This window comes from Chiloscyllium plagiosum, unplaced genomic scaffold (genome assembly GCF_037043375.1).
Source record: "Chiloscyllium plagiosum isolate Xiang-an unplaced genomic scaffold, Cpla_swu_hap1 HiC_scaffold_7, whole genome shotgun sequence".
In the NCBI taxonomy this organism is placed as follows: domain Eukaryota; kingdom Metazoa; phylum Chordata; class Chondrichthyes; order Orectolobiformes; family Hemiscylliidae; genus Chiloscyllium; species Chiloscyllium plagiosum.
In genome coordinates, this window is record NW_028270145.1 from 87,392,987 (window position 1) to 87,417,078 (window position 24,092).

Genomic DNA, 24,092 nt, shown 5'->3' on the forward strand with positions numbered 1-24,092 from the left:
TTCTGGCACCTCACCTGTGACTACCGATGATACAAATATCTCAGCAAGAAGCCCAGCAATCACTTCTCTAGCTTCCCACAGAGTTCTTGGGTACACCTGATCAGGTCCTGGGGATTTAACTGTTTCAAGACAATCAGTATTTCCTCCTCTGTAATCTGGACATTTTGCCGATGTCACCGATTTCCCTACAGTCTATATCTTCGATATTCTTTTCCACAGTAAATACTGATGCAAAATATTCATTTAGGAAAATATTCATTCATGTGGGATGGCCCAACTATGAAACAATGCAGTACCAGCTGATTGTCAGTTTGTTGGAGGTGGAGGAAGAATTGGGCCTAGGGTAATGGCATGGCTAACTGAATGTCTGGTTAAGCAAATCAAGAAGCTCCAGATCACCTAGTTGATCAAGTTTGAGGCGGATACACGAACAACATTTAAAAGGCATTCGGATAAATACATGGATAGGAAAGGTTCAGAAGGATATGGGCCAAGTGCAGGGAAGTGGGGTTAGCATTGATGGACATTTTGGTTGGCATGAGCAGGTTTGGGCCAAAGAGCCTGAGACTGTGCTATCGGACTCTATGACTCTATGACTTCTGCAAACCTGCATCCTTATTTAATAGATGACAAATTGGTTGACTTTCTTGGTGCACCACTTTGATGACTCCAGAATTTAATGAATCACTAGATTATCTGCATTGACCCTTAAAATAAATCACTTTTTTGATTCCACACAGTGGTTGAGTATTCTGCTCTACCCTAATTGGAAATTTAAACTGTGTAGTCCATGAGTTTCAGAATAGTGAGAAAATTATTGACAGAGATAAGTGAATATCTGATATGCATTATGACAGATAAGGTGCAGCTGATATTATTAGCTTCTTAATTTAACTCTTTATAAATGCAAATAGCAAAATCCCTCTGACAGTGCAGGCTTCAAAGATTAGTGCTGGACTTGCATTTCTCAATCCTGTCCCAACTGCACTTTTTATCCAATACATTTGAAAGATCCTAATTGATACACTACCAATCACTTTCAATACATTCATTCTGGTAGAGCAAACTTTTCTTAATTCCAAGAGTTGCATGAGGTTTCCTCATTTCACGCTCAGTATTTCGGATATGTGGGGGGAGTACCTAATGCTCTAAAATTTGACTTTCACTGGATAAATGGCTCTATAACGGCACATAAGTCATAAAAGCCTGCCTCCCTGCAAGAAATGTATCCTCTTATTTCAGAATTCAACTCAATTTTACGCACTTCAGCTGATGTTAGCGGCATTCATACTATAAATCCAGCCTGAAGCTTGAATCCCAGCAGGTGAATTGATAGTCCTCATATTTCCAGGATTCTTTATACAAAATAATATTTCCATCATGTTATACAAAATACGCAACATAGTAAAAATGGAGTTTATAAATACATTCTATGTATCAATCAACAGAGAGTTATTAAAAAATTACGTTGGTGAGAACTTTTTATTTGCTGTCCTCGGTAAAATACATAATCCATATGCAAGATAATACTTTCATTAAACTAACAATCAAATATCATACAACTATGTAATATATTTATATGTTATAATGAACAGTAATCTTTAAACTACACTTGGCACAGGAATAGAAAAGCTGTGTTTGCAAGCGTGCATTTTCAAAGGCAGCATTGGGGAGGGACAATGCATGGGAGGAAACAAACTAATCTGGGAATGCAATAAAAGTTAATGAAGCCATCTTGAATTATTGTTTTTAGACAGGAATAGGTTGATAGATATGATCCTCTGAGTGGAGAATAACTAACAGTACTTTCAATCAAAACATTTATCTGGGTCCTTTCAGGCATTTAACAGTGACTAATAGTTTAGAATGAAAAGAGTTCAAAGTGATCTTAACCAGACATTTCCACTCTCGTAGCACTCCCCAGTGTTTTGCATCCTTTGTATAGCATTACATCTATTAAACTTTTCAAATTGCTTCATAACTTCAGTTCATTTTAAGCAGGCACTTGGGTAGCGACCTTTAATTTGTTTCAGCATCCATTTGTGTATAAATCTTACAGTGATTCTATTAAACATTTAATCAAATACAACATTAAATCAAACACTTTAGAAAGTCTAACAAAAGACTAGGTTATGAGTTGGTTTCTAAGATTTTAAACATTTTTGTAAAATGAAATATATCACTGAGAGGAGGTGCTAAATGGAAGGGTCAGTAAGGGTCTTGAATATTTCTTGTTTCAATTGTTTTAATGGTATCAATATTAAAATTAATTGTGGATCTGCTGACTCTTTTAGAAGACGATTAGACAAGAGTTGAAAAAATCTTTAGGCTGCCTGAGCAAAACAACTAAATGATAGTTTAATTTCAGGGATGAATATGGCGGTCAACACTTACTGAAAAAGTAGACATATAAATTTAAAATGAATAGCAATTGAATGGATAAAAACAGATTTCGAAATAGAAGTCGATGTGTTGATGGCCATTGCCAATTTCAATATCTGAACACTATGGTGAAAAAAATATAAAGTAACTTGTTGGCTTTTGTTCACTCTCTATCTGCTCCTATTTTCTCGTCAACAGCTGTGAAGCACGTCAGAATGTTCTCCATTTTTTAGTTATTATTTAGATACAAATTGTTATTGCCAGGTTTTAGTACAACAATTTTATGGTGAAAGCAAAAGTTAAATTGGTGTACTTCCCAACATTGAAGTAAAGTTATGTCAAAATGTACTGGAAAAGTGGTGAGAATTGTTTGCACTAACCACAGTGACCAATGGCGTAACTTCAAAATACAGTATAGCATTCCCCACTGCATAAATTAGAAAGAGGGAATTTCCCTATTATTTCCTATAAACAGCTACTGTCCGAAGCAATGAATGCAATACTTTGATCAGTTTGGATCTAAGTGTCCTGACGTCAAAAAAGAGATCAAAAAATTAAACTGAATGGGCCCAATATTTCTCAAATTACAGTAATTTGTTCATAAGTATTTTATTGATTACATAATCACAAACATTCCTACCATTGATTAGTTCAGTGCATAATTAAGTTATTAATTCATTGGTGTCTTCATGCTGACAACGCATTTATTATACAAAAAGTTAAATCTTTCATTTGGAAAAGCACTAAGCATTTCAAATTCCTGAGCAAGTTAATTAAGAAACATGACGACAGTTGAATATGTTGAAGTGGTTGACCATTTTCTGTGTCTTGAGCCTTGAACATGAATAACTGGAACAATTATTGCAATGAAAATGTGAATACTATTAGTGAATTTTCTGTACTTTTACTGCATGCTTGGATCAGAATTGTATCAAAACAACAAATCTAAATATGTACAACCTGTATCCTCAAAAAGGTAGAATGCTGCAACAGAGGAAGGACTTTTGCCCCAACTTCCCTGTTTGAACAACCTTTCACAGCTATCTAAATAGTGCCATTCCCATTATCCTCCCCAGAAAACTGTACTCTTCTTATTCTTAAATTATTTATCCAATTCCCTTTTGAAAATTATTATTGAATTCTGGTGCCAAGTTTGGCAAAAACCAAAGAGAAGAGTATGACGGAATAATCCATCAACATGCACGAAATTGAATTCACAGTTGTGTTCCTGGTCCAGATGTATTCCCCATAATACAAAAACTGCTCTCAAGAGATAAGCATACACTGCAAATTCCTTCTATCATATGGTATCCATACCCAATAAAGCATTTTAAAAGACGATGAACACTTGCAAATGGGAAGTATCAATGGGGGATTCTTAAAAATTCCTAAATTTGATGGATAATTAATCAGATTTAATCCACACTACAAGTAAAAATATATAAAACTGAATTGTGTTGTATTTTGTTTTTGAATGGTTGGTAGAAACTTCATTTCTTAAACCTTTCAAATATGTTTGGGGTTTTTAAAATAGCACATAAACTGTATACATAGAACAAAGACATGAACCTTACATAAGATTGAAAACTGAATCTTACACTTCCTGCAATTACTTATGTTAAAAGTTTTCAGTCATTTGTCATAATTTCTACTTCATAGTCAGTTCAATAATTTTGTTTTCTAAATGGAATTTGGAAAGAGCACTCCATCTTAATGCAGCCAAATTATTTGTAGGCTAGACAAATAGGAACAAGTCTTAGAAAGCTGACCAAAACACTTTCCATCTTGGAAGACAACCATGATAACAGTAATCATTGGGGATTAATTAATCATCTGTTTGATGAGCATAATATTAATTTTGAAATATTAACAAACAATTTCACAGTATACAGAGGGCTAATATCAGGCTTTAGAAATTAGTGAACTTAGGCTTATCCAACCGAAGACTCATTTTATTTTGAACTATTAATTGATTTTTTGAAAATGTTTGCACATTTATAACAAACATTTGTCTACTATGCAGAAATACCTTTTTAAACAGTATGTTATTGATGTATGCAAAAATGTTTTGCCAGTATTACAAACAATATTTTTAAAATTGCATGGGATTATCTTGAAGTGTCATATAAATCCATTGAAAATTATTAGTTCAATTTTTGAAACTTGAGGATGAAATTCAACTTTAACATTGATGTGAAATTTGCAGTAGTGGGTCTCTCATTTAACATATAGCTTGCTCTGATTTCCTGTGCATCAAACTTAATAGAGAGGACAATTGTATGAAGTGGCTAGCACACTCTTGTGTGTATTCTGCAAGTTACTTTTGATCTTCACTATCATGTCAAATGGAGCTAATTAATAAATTCCTCTTTTCAACACCACTAAGAACTGGCATGACATTTTCCCATTAGGCAGTTCTGAAATATTTTAATTTTTATGTGAGGCAAACAACTAAACATGAATAAAAGGCTTTTCTTCTCCTGTTAATCTGAATATTTGAAGGAAGGTAATTGAATCATGTGAAGCATTGATAAGCTGCATTGCAAGGTGAGAAGGGAAAGATTAAAAATGACCTGAAGGGCATCATTTTCACACAGAGGGTAGTGTATATATGGAATGAACTGCCAGAATAAGTCGTAGATGCAGATTCAATTCCAACATTTGGACAGCCACATGATTAGGAAAAGTTTAGAGGGATATGGGCCAAACATAGGCAAACTAATCTAGTTTAATTTGGGAAAACTGTTCAGCAGTGTCGAGTTGGACAGAAGGGTCTGTTTTACTGCTGTATGACTCCAGGACTTTATGACTCGATGTTGACCAAGTTCATTTCACACAGACCTCATACTGTTAAGGAACAAAGGAGCTCTTTAGAGTATCAGACTTTCTGTAATTGAAATACAAGTGCTGGAGAAACTCAGCAGGTCTGACAGCATCTGTAGAGAGAGAAGCAGAGTTAACGTTTTGAGCTCAGCTGCACTTCATCAGTTCTGACTGGATTTAAAATGTTAACTGTGCTTCTCTCGCTACAGATGCAACCAGTTTCTCCAGCACTTACAGTCTTGTTTCAAACTTCCAGCATCTGCAGTTCTTTGTTTTTATTGTATGGTTGCAACTGAAGACTGGTTCCAGATGTGAAATGCCAGTGTTGCACATGATATTAAAACAATCCCCTGTGGAAGCTTCTCAAAATAAAAGATGAGAGTGAATACAGAAAGCAAGATCGAATCCAAACCACCGAATGAATTCTCAACTGTTCAGAACATCAGCTTAATTTTGGGTATGAGATAGGTTTATTCTAATGCAACCAACATTGAGATCCTGACATTTAATATCATGAGCTACACAAAATCTAATTTCTGTTTTCTGCATTACTTATTTACAAAGCATCAGTACTATTCTCTCTACATGCAGTAAAAAAGATTGCAATTCCAAATGTGAAGTAACATTGATTCACTCATTAATTGTTAGCAACATGAAGTTTGATCATATGAGTGCTAAGTAGAGTGTGTTTGAAAATAGCTAACAGGTTGAAAAAAAATCACTATTTCACCTATTTAACACAGCTTTCATAACAAATAGGACTTGCACATCATTCTATATTTACAATGGAAATGAGGCATATTTCACAGCCTCTGTGGCAACCCAGCCATTAGGTATACAGGAACTCAGATTTATGAATCTGTCTAATTCCACCAATAAGGAGTTAAACAAATGATCTTGTCTTATCTCCAAATAATCAGCTCCAGTCTTAAATCCATTGCCTGTTTGCAGAGGCACCTCCTTTTGCTCTTCATTTGTGCTGACTCTATTGTTTTTATGCCTTGAGTAATTCACTGTAACAACTACAGTGCCGAGACTAAGTTATAGCTTGTTCAACTGTATTGAAACGTGTGAAAAATGAAGATCTGTAGCTCCCAGATCTTCTTGTGGATGTTTGCATTAAAATGACGTTATACTTTCCCCTCTTTAATAGAATTTGATAATAAGTACAGACTGATATAACTTATTTTACATTGCCTGCATGACTTTTAAAATATCATTTCATTATATTAGTAATGTACTCAGTATTTCTGTGGAATTTCAGCAACAACTATATAGTTTGTTAAGGACTTGTCTAGCTGTAAGAAATCTAAAGAAGCAAATTGATACTGCATATAAAACTAAATGCAGTTAAGAATGGCACTTCTTTAGAATTTCTTTTTAATCAAGGGCAACAAACAATGCTAAGAACTGTACCAGAAAGATGCAAGTGCTATTTATCATAGAACCTCACAATCACAACAACAGAGAAATATATTCAGCCAATTATATCTGCCAAGCTAGTTAAACCTTATCCCTACTACACTGCAAAAGTTTTATCTTCAGGTAATAATCCAATTCCCTTTTAAAACCATGACCAAATCAACTCCCAACACAATCCCATTCAATGCATTCAAGAACCCAGACCTTTTCAATGTAAAAGTGTTTTTCTTTTTGTTGTAGAATTTAAGAATTCTTTCAGTGTGGAAAGAGGGTATTCGGCCCACTGAGTCTGCACCAACCCTCCCACTCAGACCTCGTCCCATGATCCCACATTTACCATTGCTAATCTATTTAGCCTGCACATCCCTCGACACTACAGGGCAATTTAGCATGACCAATCCACCTAGCCTGCACATTTTTGGACTGTGGGAGGAAACCAGAGCACCCAGAGGAAACTCCACACAGGCAGTCACCCAAGGCTGGAACCAAACCCAGGTCCCTGGCACTATGAAGTATCAGTGCTAATCGCTGAGCCCCATTGCTGATTCTTTTGTCTCTGTTTTATTTGCCAATTACTTTAAACTGGTGACCTCTGGTTCTCAACACTAATGGGGACAATTTCTCTTTACTTACTGTGTTTAAAATCCTCATTATTTTAAACATGTCTTCTCTCAACTTTCTCTTCTCCAAGGAGAATTGCCCAGGTTTCTTCAGTCTATCTGTATATCTGAAATCTCTTATTTCATTTTCTGCATCCTCTGTCATACTTTTACATTTCTTCCTAAGGTATGGTGCCAAGAATGGATTTCACAAATGTTCACCATGACTTTGTTTTGCTTCAGAGATTGAAGAGATGTTTTATCAGACTCAAAACCTTGACTGTTTTCACTCTCCACAGATGCTGCCAGACCCGTTGAGTTTTTTCCAGCATTGTTTGTGTTCATTACATATTTTTGTAGCCCCCTTGTGTCTCTTCAGAACTTATTATCTGACCAAATTTGCGTCATCTGCAAAATTGGCAACAGTACTTTATATACTTTCATCAAAATCATGTATTTATTTTGTAAGCAGTGATCCCTGTGGAATATGATTCATTACATCTTGAAAGGACTCATTTACGAATGTTATTGAATCCTATTAACCATCTAAGCTTCTAACCATGCCAATATGCTGTGCACTGCACCATGAGTTTAATTATTTTCCGCAATAGCATTTAATGTGGCATCTTATCAAATGCCTACTGGAAATCCAAGTACAGCATATTCACTGGTTCACCTTTATCTACCACATGTTGCCTCCTCAAAGAATTCCAATACAGTGATCAAATGTAATCACCTTCTCAAGACGATTTTGACCCAAGTTGATTCCTTGAACTTATCCAAGTGTCCTGCTATAATTTCTTAAATAGCAGCTTCTAACCTATTCACAATAGCAGGTGTTAAGCTAACTCAATTGTACTTTACAGCTTTCCTTCTCAGTACTTCTCTAAATAAAGGAGTGACATTAACTATCTTTAATCTAATGGGACAATTTCTAAATCAAGGGAGTCCTGGAAAATTAAAACTATTGCATCAACTATCTCACTAGTCACTTTTGTAAGAACCTAGGATGAAGTCCATCAGACCCGAGAGCTTTATTCCATATTATCTCTTTGATGACTGTGAGTCCATCCCCTGGAATTTTTCTTACTTGTTAGAATGTACCTGTTCTGTGTATTCCGAAGTATTCCCTAATATGTCTACCACTCCATCTCTGTTGGCCAATCCTTATCCTAATTTGCCAATTTACTTTAGCTATCTCTGCTTTCACTTTAATTTTAATTACTGAATGTGAAATTCAATAATATTATGTATGTTACTCTGTCGGGTCGCCCATTACTAGTTAATCATATCTCACTGCACAAGAACAGTCTTTTATAGTCTATTCTATGGTCAGCTCCAGAACATGTTGTTCTCGGAAACAGTCCCAGAAATATACTATGAACTCCTAGGCTCCCTCTTTCAGTCCATAAATAGATAAAAATCTCTTAAGATTATCGTCATGCCTGCCAAACAAGCTCTCTTTTTCTTCCTATATGTTCCACCCACATGGTTATTGCCTTTATAGCATACCCACAAGTGCCTTCTTGCTTTCACTATTTCTCATTTCTACCGAAATTGTTTCCACATCTTGATTTCCTGAATTTCAGCCATCCTCTCTATTGTCCTAATATTATCACTAACTAGCAGGGCCCCCCTTCCACCTTCTTCTCATTTCCTCTCATTGCTACGTATCTTGTCCCCTTCGAAATTCAAGACTGAGTAATTCTGCAAACAGCCATGTCTCGATCGTGGCTATCAGATCATACCTATTAATTTCTACTTACACTGTTGGTTCTTCTGTTTTCGTGTGATTTGTTTACCTCGATAAAGATTGATGGTGTAGTAATTTAGTATTTAGGAACAGAAGAACAAGAGTAGGCTATTCAGCCTTCAAGTCTGTTTTGCCATTCAATGCGATCATGGCTTATCTGATCACTGTAACTATGCCATGCCCTCTGCCTCCCTTTTTACTATTTACCCCTATAGAAGATTTCTGGACTTCCTCTTATGTTGTCTGCCAGTACTTTCTTTTACAGTCTGTTGATATTATTGCATTTTTTCAGTTCCTCTCTGAACTTTGCTTGGAAAATTGAAAATATTTTCTTCAAAAGCTGTTAAGAGTAGGTTAATTGAATATTTCAAATCAGAGGTTGAAAGGTTTACGAATGACATGGAAGTTTACATTGCATTGCTTGGAGAGCATAGAACATGGGGAGTAAGTTCACACTGAGATAGAAAGAAGGTTATGAGAGGCTAAAGGTGGAGGATGTGAGTTGACATTGAGTTGCAAAGAGGATTTTGGCAGGGTAGAGTGAGTGGTGTGAGGGATAAAGGCTAGAGGTCCTAAACACTTTTGTTATAACTGGGACAAGGACCCAGAGATCCAAGGTTGGCCTTTAACTAGCCTATCTCAGTACTCACCAACATCCTTTACCAACTAGGAATTGCTTCTATCGTCATTGAATGGTACTCTGTCTTGCTACCCACCTTCCCAGAGTGAAAATGGCATGATTCTAGACTCTTTAAATTCCAGGTCAAAGAATTCCCCAATCCAGGTTACCTGTCAGTTGCAAATCTGCTACTTAGTATCATTTTTATGCCTCCACTGCAAGATTGGTTTGTACTGATATCTGTTCATTACCCAGCAAATCAATGCCTTAGGGCTGCCTACTACTAGAAGGACAGGAATTTGAAATTTCATCACATGAATGTAGAGAGGGTAGCAGTGTTGCTCCTAACATGATATTTAAAGAACATGGGCCCTGCTTTCCCTCTCTTTCACCTCCTTTGATCACTGCTTTTCTACCCAAAATGTCTTTGAAATCATAACCCAACATAGCCTCATCATCTACTGTTGGTGCCAGAGCTGATTCTTAATGGGGCCTGAAACCCAATAGAAATGTGGGATCTCAAGCTTCACCATTCGGCCATTAACTAATAGCAATTTAAATTATTAATGTTTGCAATTTTAATGAAAAACATGATGAGATACATTACAGTGAATTTGGTGCTATTACTGAATGTTACTTAATGACTCCAATGATAGACAAATGGACAAGATTTCAAAAACCTTTTATAGGTTTACTTTGACAATCAAATACAGAATTGATATTAATTAACAGGCAAATCATGATCAACACATGTCACAACTTACACATAAAACAGCTGATACACACAAAATAAAACTATAGATTTATTGAGGAACCACTCAGACTATTTAGCACCAAGTTCAGCTCCAAAGTCCTTCGAGATTAATCTTCTTGAGATAGAACTATACTTTCCTTCTTCAAGGATTTAGCCACTGATCCTTATCCAACAGCAGCTCACACTCAACCCAGGATTGATGTTCAACAAAATAGTGCATTTCACCAGGACATTTGCAGCACTGTTCCCATCAACTTTGGTCATGTGGACCCACTAGAATCATCTTCCCATAAACCAGCAATAAGGATCTTGTGCACCATATGGTTGATTCTTTCCAATAAACCATTTAAAGTCTAGAACAGCAGCAACAAATTTGATTTACTCTTTTGAAGAAGTAATAAAGAAAATTGATGAGGTCGCAGTGGTGGATGTGATTATATGGACTTCAGTAAGGCATTTGACAAAGTTCATGGTAGACTGGTTAGCAAGGTTAGATCATATGGAATACAGGGGAAATTAGCTATTAGGATACAGAACTGGCTCAAAGGCAGAAGACAGAGGGTGGTGGTGGAGGGTTGCTTTTCAGACTGGAGGCCTGTGAGCAGTTGTTTGCCACAATGATCAGTGTTGGGTCCACTGTTTTTCGTCATTTATATAAATGATTTGGATGTGAACATAGAAGATATGGTTAGTAAATTTGCAATTGACAACAAAATTGGAGGTGTAATGGACAGTGAAGAAGATTACCTCAGAGAATAGAAGGGCCAGTGGGCTAAGGAGTGGCAAATGAAGTTTAATTTAGACAAATATGAGGTGCTACATTTTGGAAAAGCAAATCAAGGCAGGACTTATATGCTTCATGGAAATCTGCTGGGAAGTGTTGCTGACAAAGAGACCTTAGAGTGCAGGTTCATTGTTCCTTGAAAGTGGAGTCACAATTAGAGAGGATAGTGAAGAAGGCATTGGTATGCTTGCATTTATTGGTCAGTGCATTGATAAAGTGGATTTGGGAGGTCATGTTGCAGCTGTACAGGACATTGGTTAGGTCACTTTTGAGATATTGCATGCAATTCTGAACTCTGTGCTGTAGGAAAGAAACTTAAAAGAGTTCAGAAAAGATTTACAAGGAGGTTGCCAGGATTGGAGAGTTTGAGCTATAGGGAGAGGCTGAATAGGCTGGGGCTGGAGCATTGGAGGCTGAAGAGTAACCTTAATAAATGTTTATAAAATCATGAGGGGCATGATTAGGGTAAATATCCAAGGTCTTTTCCCTGGAGTTGGGGGGGAGTTCAAAACTAGAGGGCATAGAGTTATGATGAGAGGGAAAAGATTAAAAGGACCCTAAGGGGCAACTTTTTCACACAGAGGGGGTACCTGTATGGAATGACCTGCCAGAGGAAGTTATAAATTATAACAATTATTACAATTAAAAAGGCATCTGGATGGGTATATGAATAGGAAGAGTGTACATTTGATTAGATTACTTACAGTGTGAAAACAGGCCCTTCAGCCCAACAAGTGAGCACCAACCCTCTGAAGAGCAACCCACCCAGACCCATTCCCCTACACCTAACACTGCGGGCAATTTAGCATGGCCAATTCACCTGACCTACACATCTTTGGACTGTGGGAGGAAACCAGAGCACCCGGAGGAAACCCACGCAGACACTGGGAGAATGTGCAAACTCCACACAGACACTCGCCCAAGGCGGGAATTGAACCCCGGTCTCTGGCACTGTGAGGCAGCAGTGCTAACCACTGTGCCACCGTGCCGCCCATGTGGAGGGGTATAGACCAAATACTGGCAAATGGGACTAGATTAACTTAGGATATCTGGTCGGCATGGTCGAGTTGGACCGAAGAGTCTGTTTCCGTGCTGTACAACTCTTTGACCCCACGACTCTATATCAATTCCTTCATGCTGTCAGTTTGTCAACTGCATCCAGCAGCACCGTCTTCCCAATTAGCCTTGTTAGGTGGGACTGTCAGACCCTAGGTCACAGGATGGCAGATATTTGTGCCCATGCAGGCAAACAATGACAGGACAGGTAAATTTTCCTAACAGTGTATTCCCGGATACACCCAGATAACCTGCTATGGAGGTGCTGACCCTGTGCAAAGCAGTGGAATCTTCATTTCTTTGAGTTGCCATTCACTCTCAACACGATACACCATTTCCCATAGTCAGCCGTTTCAATCACAGACAAGGGATGCAGTGCTCTCATTCTGCTTCTATGCAATTCTTTCCATGGTGACTAGCTGCTACGTCACTCAGAATAGTGATTCTGCTCCATGCAGCTTCGGTTTACATGTCAGCACTAAAGCTAGCTCGGAGACATAGGCTTCATGCAAAGTGTCTCTCCTCCATTACTGCGCAACCAATCACACAGGCTATTAACTAATAGCGCCCTTAGCAGCCTTAGATTTGGCATTGATTTTATATTTGAATACACTTCTCTGGAGCACCTTCAAACTTACTCCAATTTCTTTTCTTCCATTCATGGAGTAAAGGTGTCACTGGCTAGACCAGTATTTATTGCCCATCCCTAATTGCCCAGAGGGTATTTAAGAGTCAACCATATTGCTTTGGGTCTGAAATCACATGTAGGCCAGACCAAGTAAGGACATCAGTTTTCTTCCCTAAAGAGTGAACCAGGTGGGCTTTTCCTAACAATTGGCAATGGTTTATGTCTATTTGAAATTCCGTACCTTACTGCAATGTCAACTCTTTAATGTTGTCCTATTTTAAACTATTTTTCAACTCTGTAAGTAATGCAACTATTTTTATTCCTCTGCTGAATCCAAGAATTCTACATAGGTACTTGTGCCTAAGCTGTCACCATAAGAAGGCAGACATTGTAAAAGTTTTTTACTGTACTCCTACAATGGAGTACACATGACAATAAAATTATATTGTATTGTTTTGGTTTCATGGACATCAAGAAAAATCTAAATTACAGATTTGTTATTGAACTCAAATTCCATAGCTGTTATGGCAGGATTTGAACCTAGGTCCCTGGTATATTCCTGAGTCTCTGGAATAGTAATCCAAAAATAATACCACTAGGCCATCACCTCCCCTCTTGATTTTGGATATATCAGTTAGGTACGATTACTATATCAATTAGATACCACGTCCCTGTCTATATCAATGGTCCTGAGGTGGAGGTGGTCATGAGCTTCAAGTTCCAAGGAATAAATATTACCAATATTACTATCCTAGTCTGGCCACCTCGACAGCCAAGGAAGCATGCCAATGCCTCTGCTTCCCCAGAAGGCTAAGGAAATTCAGCATGTCCACAATGACTCTTACCAATTTTTATAGATGCACCATAGAAGGCTTCCTATTCATATACATCACAGCTTGGTATTGCAACTGCTCTGGCAAAACCACAAGGAATTACAGAGGGTTCTGAATGCAGCCCAATGCATCATGAAAACCAACCTTTCATCCATTGACTCCAGGAATATTTCCTGCTGCCTCAGGACAGCAGCCAACAGAATCAATGACTCCTCCCACCCCAGCTATACTCTCTTTCAACCTTTTCCATCTGGCAGAAGATACAAAAGTTTGAAAACACATATCAGTAGATTTAAGAACAGCTTCTTCCCTCCTGTTATCAGAATTATGAATGGACCTCTCATTTATTGAAGTTAATCTTTCTCTGCACTTCTTCTGTAGCTATAACGCTATATTCTGCATTCTGTTCTTTTCACATGATGTACTTATTGTAAGGTATGAATGGTCTGGTTAGCATGCAAAATAATACTGTTTATTGTATCTCAGTACATGTGACAATATTAAATCAAATAATATAAAGTTCAATGGTAATTTTTGGAAGTCCTGTAAAGAGGCCCACCAAATAAAAAGAGTCAGAGCACAGAAAAAAATTTATAAGTGCAGTTAAGAAAAGGAAATAGCTTTCTGCTGAAAGCATTTTTACAGCTAGAGATATACCCAGAAGAAACTTATAGATAACACAGGTCTTTATAAAACTGATGATTTCAAATACTTCTGCAAATCTTTGTTTCTGGGATTTGTGAAATCATTGCCATGTTACGGCTTGTAAAACACTTTCAAGCATGATGTTTTTGTGTAAAGCATCAAATCTCACTGTTTCTCCAGAGTTCCCTTGATTCTCCCATACTTATGTGATTGAGTGGGCAGGCATACTGACTACTCCCAAATCACCAGAATTACCAGCCCTGTATCAACAATAAAGAGACATGCTAGAGGAGCCCAGGGATGACTTTTCTGCCAATTTCTCACTGATTTTCCCTCCCTATTTGGAGAGGCATACATTCTGTTTTCCAAACCTTCCAAATAACAGCATGATTGTGAATGGGCATTGAGATCAAGCAATATCCTAATACTATGAACTATAATGTGAGTATTTAATCATCTGTTTGTCTGTATACAGCACGAGGATGTTAGTTGTTACTTGCAGCATTTTTAAAAAAGTACGCATTCAATTTATTATGGTACACAAAGCATATTTAACAAAAGTGATGGGAAGTCAACATTTTAACTTTCAAGAATTCACAACATATGCTGCACACAACTTCCAGATTTAGGCACTAACATTAAAAATTTATGTCACTTAAGATCTTCATTTAACTCACTAATCAACACAGACCTACATTCTAAAGTTGAGCTGTTAAATAATTAATGTTTTCCTGTGTAATTATATTTCAAAAGATTGTACACATCAGTGAAAGGAATATATTAACTCAATGACCTCTGAACTAAAAAAAAACTGCATGTAGTAAAATGAGAAACTGAAGACATGAACACCAGAAATCAAAACAAAGTAAAAAAGCACCTATTTTCTAACATAAAATCTGATTGATGTTTTTGTTCCTTCAATTAATCTTCATTAAATTATACTTTGATCTTAATTCAACTGCTTAATTACTTCCTATTTTCACAGTTGGCGATGAAAATATTTAGTCACAAAACTGTTCAATTCTCAGATCTAATACAGATGCTTGCAACGGTTTCTTAGTCGTAATGCTGACTGACACGATTTGACACTTCTACTTATGTTCTTTTCACAGTCCTAGTACTTCCAACACTCAGATGTGACAGATGTCCTTGGAATATATCCTTATTCCTTGGGTTAAAATATGTACTTGGGAGAGTTCTTGAGTCCCTGTACACAATGACACTTTGAAACACTTCAGTGTGTTGATATATACCAAAAAGCTCTTTGTCTTCTTAGTTACTTCTCCTGTTTCCAAACAAAATCATGGATAAAAAGAAGGGCACCATTTTGAGAAACTATCAATAATCAAAACAAGGTCATTTTTATATCAACCCCCCCCCCCCCCCCCCCCCCCCCCCAATCTAAATTGAAAATAAACAAAAACAAAACTGTGCAAAGTGGAAATCAGAAACAAAATCAGAAAAAAACTCAGCAGATCTGGCAGCATCTATGGAGAGAAAGAAGAGTTAACGTTTTGGGTCCAGTGGCCCTTCTTTAGAACTGAATGCTCAGTACTGAAGAAGGATCATTAGACCTGAAACGTTATCTCTGATTTCGCTCCACAGCTGCTGCAAGACCTGCTGAGCTTTTCCAGCAATTTATATTTTTATTTCTAATCTGAAAGCATTAGCTTCTTCACTATGCATCATGATGGGATTGATATTGTCGTCAAGTAAGTCTGAAAACCTGAATAGACTGATGCCATTGGTATACTGGTAATGTTATGTCACCAATTTTCAGGATAACATTCAAGCATTTTTTTGTAAAATGTTTTCCAACAAAGCCTGTCTCCAAACGCTTGCAATAAATTCAGTGATTGTACATGCATGATCTTTTGCCCAGCTCGAGACTCTGAGAGCCAGTTTTGATCCTCACTGTCTGAACACTTCCAGCACATGACAGCACCTAACAGTCTGACTCAGGTATCAATGATGTAAGACATCTCCAAATCACCAAATCCATAACATTTATTTAGAAAACTGTAAACAGTGAGGAAAACATCTTTTCTCCCAAAACTCATCTAAAGATGTTCTTGAAAAGGAAATACACCAATTGAACATGTCCATAACTCAAAGAAAATTCTCTATGTGCCCAAATTCAGCAGTGAGAGAGTTTAAAATTCTGAATTCTATAATTCAGGTCATGCCAATATTGAGCTGCTTAATTAGTTTCTTGATGCAGATGGTATAAACCATTGGCTGCCCTCCTTATAATTTCTCTGATTCTCCAATATATTCAAGTTATGTTCCAGCAAATGTTGGAGTAGGTTTGCAATGGGAACAGAATGATTTACCATGCAAGTCACAGACCACATGGGTCCAGGGAATTTCTGTGTCTTAAATGTTAGTTGGTTAATGCTTAGCAATTATAAACTGAAAATATAAATCCTTTATTTTTAATAATGGCAAATGTATATCATGAGCATACCAATGGTTCACAAAATAGCTTTACCACATACATTCATGACGCAACCAGGAACAGGTAACCAAGGTAATTTTATAATGCCTCACTAGTATCATGAATTAGGTTATAATAATAAATTACCTCTTGAATTTTAAAGGGTTCAGTTTCAAATATATTTTGAGTTTATGTTTATGCTCCCAAATAATGGAAAATAATGCTTTAGAAGCCCAAAGATTTTGGTCAGGTAAAATTAATATTTTGAGACTGATCTGGTGTAAACAGATGATGAGATATGCGTTTACAGACGAGTGAACTACTCGAATTGTATATGTAGTGTCAGCCAGCAAGGTTGCGCAGACATAATTGCTCTAATAAGGCCTAAAGTTCAAGGACTGTATAGGAGAAAATATTGTAAAATTTTAATTTAATCATAGATTAATGCTTGTTTTGTCAGGTTTGGATGCTGATGGCATTTACAGAGTGAGCGGCAATCTGGCTACAATACAGAAATTACGATTTGTAGTGGACCATGGTGAGTACTGCCTAATGCATACGTGCAACTTTATTTTCATCATCTTGTCTAAATGGAAATGGGAAGACTTGCTTCTTTGACATTTCTCCAGCTGCAGAGAGTGTGTTGAATTTAATCATTATAAATGGTTTCAAAACTGTTTCAAACTTCAAAATGATATTTTATTTCCGTCTGAGATTATATATCCATTCGAACATTGAGACAAAGTGCTGTGTGCTAATTGAATCTTTATAGCTGTCCACTTCTTAATGTGGATTCCACATGATTGTGTATTCAATCCTTGTTTGAACAGAATCATCTCCTGAATACACAATGTTTGTTTTTCAAATCTTGCTGTTGCTCTCATTCAAATTGTCATGCACATGCATCCACATTATTTTTGAACATTTGAAAAATGCTTAAAACTTGAAACTTGGGTCGCACAGCAAATAACCAAATCACCAGATTTTGAACAGTTGGCCTTTCCCAACTGGAGTGTAGTTGGATCAGTACAATACTGATTTTTAAAAATTTATTCCCATACCTGCATGAGTCCATATTTGGAAACTTGAATGTACCATGTGGATTTGTCCTTCTGCCATTTCTACAGTTATTTCTTGTGAAAGATAACTGACATTTTAATTCCAGTAAACAAGAGAGTATGGAAAACAAAATAAGTCAAATTGTTTGTTACGTCAGGAAAAGTAAATTTAAAGTATTTAGTGTAAAGCACCGATCTGCTAGAACTCATCACTTACTCTGACTTGATTACTTAATGCAGACATTGAGCTTCATGTAGCACTTTGTTTGACATTATTTGGAACAAATAAAAATTGTCTGGACCTAATACAATTACATCATAGGGTATCATAGAATGATACAATGTAGGACAACATTGGTCTTTAAAACCATCCAATTTTCCCAATTCACCGCTCTTTCCTCACCCTGAAAATTTTTTCAGTTCAAACATTTGTCCAATCCCTTTTGAAAGTAACTCTTCAATCCATTTCTACTGCTCTTTTCTCAAGTGCATTCCAGAGTGAGGTGCTGTAATTTCCTAAACATGGAGCTCCACATGTCACTTCTCTATGACCAGTAAGGTCCATTTTGAAATGGATTTTAAAAATTGTACATCAATTTCTGAGGAGTATACAGTGTAATATTTGTCACAAAAAAGGTGTATAAGCAGAACATGCATCAGATTCCACTGCAGCATTGAATTGCCTGGTTCTTTGTATCTTTCCCAACAGATGGGATTGAAAGCTATATTTAAGATAATAAAAAAAAATGATTGCATAGTTCATCAGATAATTCATCTTAAATGTTCAAGATTTGGATAAATTGTTTGAGCACTTCATCCAATTTGGAATTGTTTATGTCAATCATGGATTTTCAATCCAGAATACTGTGCATAGAAGTTTAGTTACATGGTATTATACAATATTTATAATACAGAAACATGCCACTCAGCCCATCTGGTCCATGCCAGTGCTGATCCTACAGACAAACCATTGCTTAAACAAAGGAATTACAATCTATTCAATAAGACACAATCCAGCACATTGATATTTTGCTACATTATACAGTGATTGAATGTGATACTTACTTTCACAATGAAGTGACTTATTGACTTATTTGCCACTGTGTAAGGTGGCATAGTGCTCAACCAAGATGCCTAATTTGACTTTATTAGATGAGGAGATTACAGCAATTCAACATTTCTGCCATAATGATCACCACCGAACATATTGTAGAATCACAGATTCTTGCAGCTCAAAGTGTCAAGAGCACTGTTGAATTAATACAGAACTAAACTGCCCTGAGTTCTCTTTAACTTCCTGTATTTTCAACTTCTTCAAATATTTATTGAATTTTATCTTCGAAGATTTGGAGAAAGTACAAAGAAAATAACTAAAATGATATCATGTTAGGATATATCGTGTGAGTCATTAGTTCAATTTCAAGGAATTAGGTTTATTTTCATTTATAAAGCTAAAATTGCCATAGTATTGTAAGACCACAGGGATGGTCTCTCATGAGAGAGATGATGGGTGGTAGTTTAACTTACGGGTCACTACACCTCAGGCAAGGGGAGACATTGGTGAGGAGAATCCTTTGTGGTAAACTTAGCCAATGCAGGAATTGAACCTACACTGTTGGATCACTATATTTTACAAACCACCCATTGAGCCAACTGAGCATACCAAATCCCTTACCTGAAAGACTATGTAACTAACATTTTTTAAAAGTGAGCAGATTCGATTCTGCACAGTTGTGTATGTTATTTGAGATGAATAATCATGAAAGAACTAGGGGATTTGAATACAATGTACATTGATGAAAAATGAAGTTAGATGTTGGAAAGTATGTCTTTTCAGAGTAATGATACTTTGAAATAACTCACCAACCTTATTGTCAATATGATTTCCCAGTAGTCCTTCAATAGTGCAACTAGATTTATGCCATTAAATCAAAAAGCACAGAGAAAGCCAATTGACACAGCATGCCTGTGGCAGTTCTTTAGACAAATTGGACAGTGTTTTCAATTCCCCTTCCTTCTTCTTTGGTGATCCCTCAGTGAGCTCTGAAATAGTTAATTCATCCAATGTATAATCTGCAGACTCTGTTACATGTGAGGAAGGTGGTGCTGAAGTAGTCAGGCAGATGAGGTGGCTAGAGGTTTGTGCAATCTTTGTTTGATGACTAGATTGTATTGTTGCACACTCTAAATGAAGTTCCTTGATGCATTTGGTGCCAAATCTCCCATGAGTTGGCAAAGATCAGGAACACTTTCAAAGCACCCCTAAAGCATTTCCAATGTCATCCTGCGAGTCTCCTTCCAGCACTGAGTTCAGCAAGTAGTACAGTTGCTTTGGCAGACTGATTTCAGGCATATGAATAACATGGCGCACTCAGCAGACCTGGTTTTGACAGATGACTACCGTGATTCTGAATGTATGGTTTGAGAGAAAACATTGCGATTAGACTACTGCTCGTGCCATCAAGCTGGGAAGATATGGTGAACACACCAATGATACCCATTTAAAACAGAGGCATTTCTACTCTGAGAGCAGTGAATCTGCAGAGTTCATTATGACAGATGGCTTCCAAGGGAGTATTTTCAAGGCTAATATAGACAAATGATTAATCAGTAGGAAAATCAAGGGTTATGAGGAAAAGGCAGGTCAACTATGGTCTCATTGAATGGTGGAGCAGAATCACTGGGCCAAATGGCCTACTTTGGCTCCAACATCTTTTGGTCTTACGGTGCCTCTCTAGGGCTTTGTAGGTCCAAGTGTCCAAAGCATATAACAGCACAGGGATCATTGCTGCTGATAAACAATGATCTGATTCTCAGGTTTGACATCCTGTCCCTCACATACACTTTTCCTCAGTTGTCCAAAGAATGCTGGCAATTGGATGAAATTCAAAATGTTGTTGTCTTTGTCTGCCTCTGCCATGAAGCTATCAAGACACTGAAAATGATAAATATTTCCCGGATCTTGCTATTGAACCTAATCAATGGAAACAGGCATTGTTTTTTTGGGAACTGGAAGAGAATTTTAGTTTAAAGGGTTATTAATGAAAGGTCTATTTTCTCATTTACTTTGGAGAAGGAGTCAACAATGACCTATAGCTTAGTTTCTGAGTGAGTGCATGCACAAGCATTATTTGCGTACTGAAGCTCAATGATTGAGGTCAGCGTGACATTGGTTTTGGATTGAAGGAGGTGCAGTTCAACAGTTTTCCATCAATTTTGTGCATTTATTTCCACACACGAATAATTTGCTATGAGACACGGTGGCTATTGTATTGGACGACTGAATCTTTCGCATTTCATGCAATGGATTCCACATTTTAACAATTCACTGCAATTAAAATTTCTGATAGAGGCTGTGTCCAGTTAAAAGAAGATGCCTTACAAGGTAACTGTTGAAGAATCAACAGTCTCTTGCAAAGCTGGCACGCTAACTTAGAACGCAGAGAGAAAATTTCCTTTTTGTCAAATATTGGCCAAGGCTTTTCTGAAGCTTTTGTTTCTGCCAGGAGATTTTATTACTTTAAATAGGTGGATAGATGATATACCTGGCTGAACAGTGGTTGAACGGGGTAGATGTGATGGTTCAAATGGTATTTCCTTGTATGTTTCTTACAAGTCATTACTACTTGTTGCAAGCAATCCTGACAGTACTATCTAGATTAAGGATGTTGGATCACAGAATTAATTCACAGTTGTCTAAGAAATTATATGTGTCAAGTTGTTTCTAAATTTACTACCACAAGTTTGCCATGGAAAAGAAGGAAGTGGAGCATGTATTTGATCTGGTCTAACAATATTCATGAGCCATACATTTGGTGGCTTTCCTACTTGCCTAACACTACAATTTGGCCATAATTTTCTGTTCCCCTCAGAGGCAGAATGAGCTATGTGAAGAAAATTAAATTATAGTGCCTTGGGTTGTCAAGTCATTTCCTTTGGATGATGGAAGGGGATAACATCTACTCATCCTTCAACAGCAGATAAAGTTCTAGGTTAACTAACTGGCATATGAAATGTACTCAAAAAAAATTCAAGGAACTTGTGCATTCCCTCCAGCCAAGGAACACCCAAAGGATGAAGACTGTCCCATGGCAACAGGCTGGAGAGTGTGGGCACAGGCATTCTTCCATACCAAGCAAAAGCCCAGTCGAATTCACCGGCCATGGCCACCAATGTGCTAATGCTGGCCTTCCAGTTTCAGAAACCCACACATTATCTTCAGTTGGATGGAGACCATGCTCCCTGGACACTGATTGGCTATCATTAAAATCTGATGCCAAAACAACGATAAGTTGGGCCCCAGAAGTTCTTTCACCCAGTGGTCAAGAGAAAAATTCAGCCCATTGTCTGTATCGCTTTTAATTTTTTTTAGTTGGCATTTATCCATTTCTTTTCAGGGCATTGATCTTAATTAATATGGTGTATGCATTATGCCCTTACTGCTCTAACATATTCTATTACGTACACATATTTCATTCCTTCTCTGTATCTCACTGTTTATCTCTTAGTCTTCCAGTTGATGCTCAATATAATTCTTACATTGTGTATTTTAAAAGCCTTTGCCTCTGTGGTTTTTATAGGACCCAACTTTCCCACTGTGCAGAAATGACACGATATGGGCTTTTTAATTCAGATTAAATTTGAATAGGGTATAGAGAAAGACCTTGTATTCATGAAGAGTCTTTCACATCCTTAGAATGCCTCACTTCATTGCCAATTCATCCCCTTTGATCTATAGGCACAGTTGTTCTGCAGGGAAATGCATTAGACAATTTTGTTATGATTGAAATCATGAGCTTTGCACTATCTTTCTCTAGGTCTACTACTCTTATTGCAACATACATTTATTTAAAAATGCTTTACCCCAGCTATTAATATGGCCAATTACATATACCAGTTTATGTGATCTAGAACACAAATCTACTGAACAGGTTTCTGAGATAAACAACAAAGCTATTGACATATTATAAAACAACTGAGAGGAAGTGAGGACTGCAGATGCTGGAGATCAGTGTTGAAAAGTGTGGCGCGGGAAAAATACAGCAGGTCAGGAGAGTTGATGTTTCAGGCATAAGCCCTTTATCAGGAACGTGGGATGAGAGATCAATAGGAGGGTGGGGTTGGGGGTGAGGTCACAAGGACGGTGATAGGTAGATGCAGGTGGGGGGGTCGGAGGGGAGGATAGAACAGATAAGTGGGAAGGAAGATGGACAGGATGGACAGTTCAGCGGTGCCATTGTTGACCACATGGAGGGTTGGATCTGGGATGATGTGGGGGAGGAGAGATAAGGAAACTGGTGAAGTTGATGTTGATGCCATGTGATTCGGGGGGGGTCCCAAGGTGGAAGTTGAGGCGTTCTTCCTCCAGTCTTTGAATTGCTTGGATTTGATGGTGGGGCAGCCCAGGACTTGCATATCCTTGGCGGAGTGGGATTGGGAGTTGAAGTGGTCGCCACAGGGCAGTGGGTTTGTTTGGTGCATGTTGTCCCAGAGATGTTCCCTGAATCGTTCCACGAGTTCCACAATGTAGAGGAGACCACATCGAGAACAACGGACACAGTAGATGAGGTGTTTGGATGTCCAGGAAAATCTAAGCCAGATGTGGAAGGATCCTTTGGGGGCTTGGATGGAAGTAAAAGGAGAAGTGCAACAGCAGGGGGAAGTGCCAGGTGTGAAGGGTAGGTTAATGGGCAGCGTGGACCTAACAAGGGAGTCACAGAGGGAATGGTCTCTGCAGAATGCAGATAGGGTTGGGGAGGGAAATATATTTCTGGTGGTGAGTCTGATTGTAGGTGGCAGCAATGGTGGAAGATAATGAGCTGTATCTGGAGATTAGTAGGGTGGTAAGTGAAGACCATAGGGGTTCTGTCCTTGTTGCAGTTGGAGGGGTGGGATTCAAAGGCAGAGGTGTGGAAAGTGGAGGATATGCATTGATGGGCATTGTTGACCACATGGGAGGGCAAATTGCAGTCCTTGAAATAGGAGGCCATCTAATGTCCTATAATAGAATTGCTCTATGGAAGCAGATATGCCCGAGGAATTGAAAGTAAGGGATAGCATTTTACAAGATGAGGTGTAGTTCAGGTAGCTGTGGGAGTTGGTGGGTTTGTTGTAGATGTCCATGTTGAGTGGGTCGCTGGAGATGAAACGGAGATGTCCAGGAAGGGGAGAGAGGTGCCAAGATGGTCCAGGTGAACTTAGGTCAGGGTGGAAGGTGCTTGTGAAGTTGATGAACTGTTCAACCTCCTCGTGGGAGCATGAGGTGGCACTGCTACAGTCATCAATGTCGTAGAGGAAAA

The 24,092-nt window shown here is 37.7% G+C and overlaps 1 protein-coding gene across 1 annotated transcript in view; it reads left to right on the plus strand.

The window, feature by feature from the left end:
- The window catches only part of arhgap15 (Rho GTPase activating protein 15), a 741,895-nt gene that overhangs the window by 517,563 nt on the left and 200,240 nt on the right, over nucleotides 1-24,092 (plus strand). Inside the window, exon 12 of the mRNA XM_043694095.2 lies at nucleotides 17,196-17,273. Coding sequence (XP_043550030.1) covers nucleotides 17,196-17,273 — 78 coding nt within the window. The remainder of the gene's footprint in view (nucleotides 1-17,195; nucleotides 17,274-24,092) is intronic.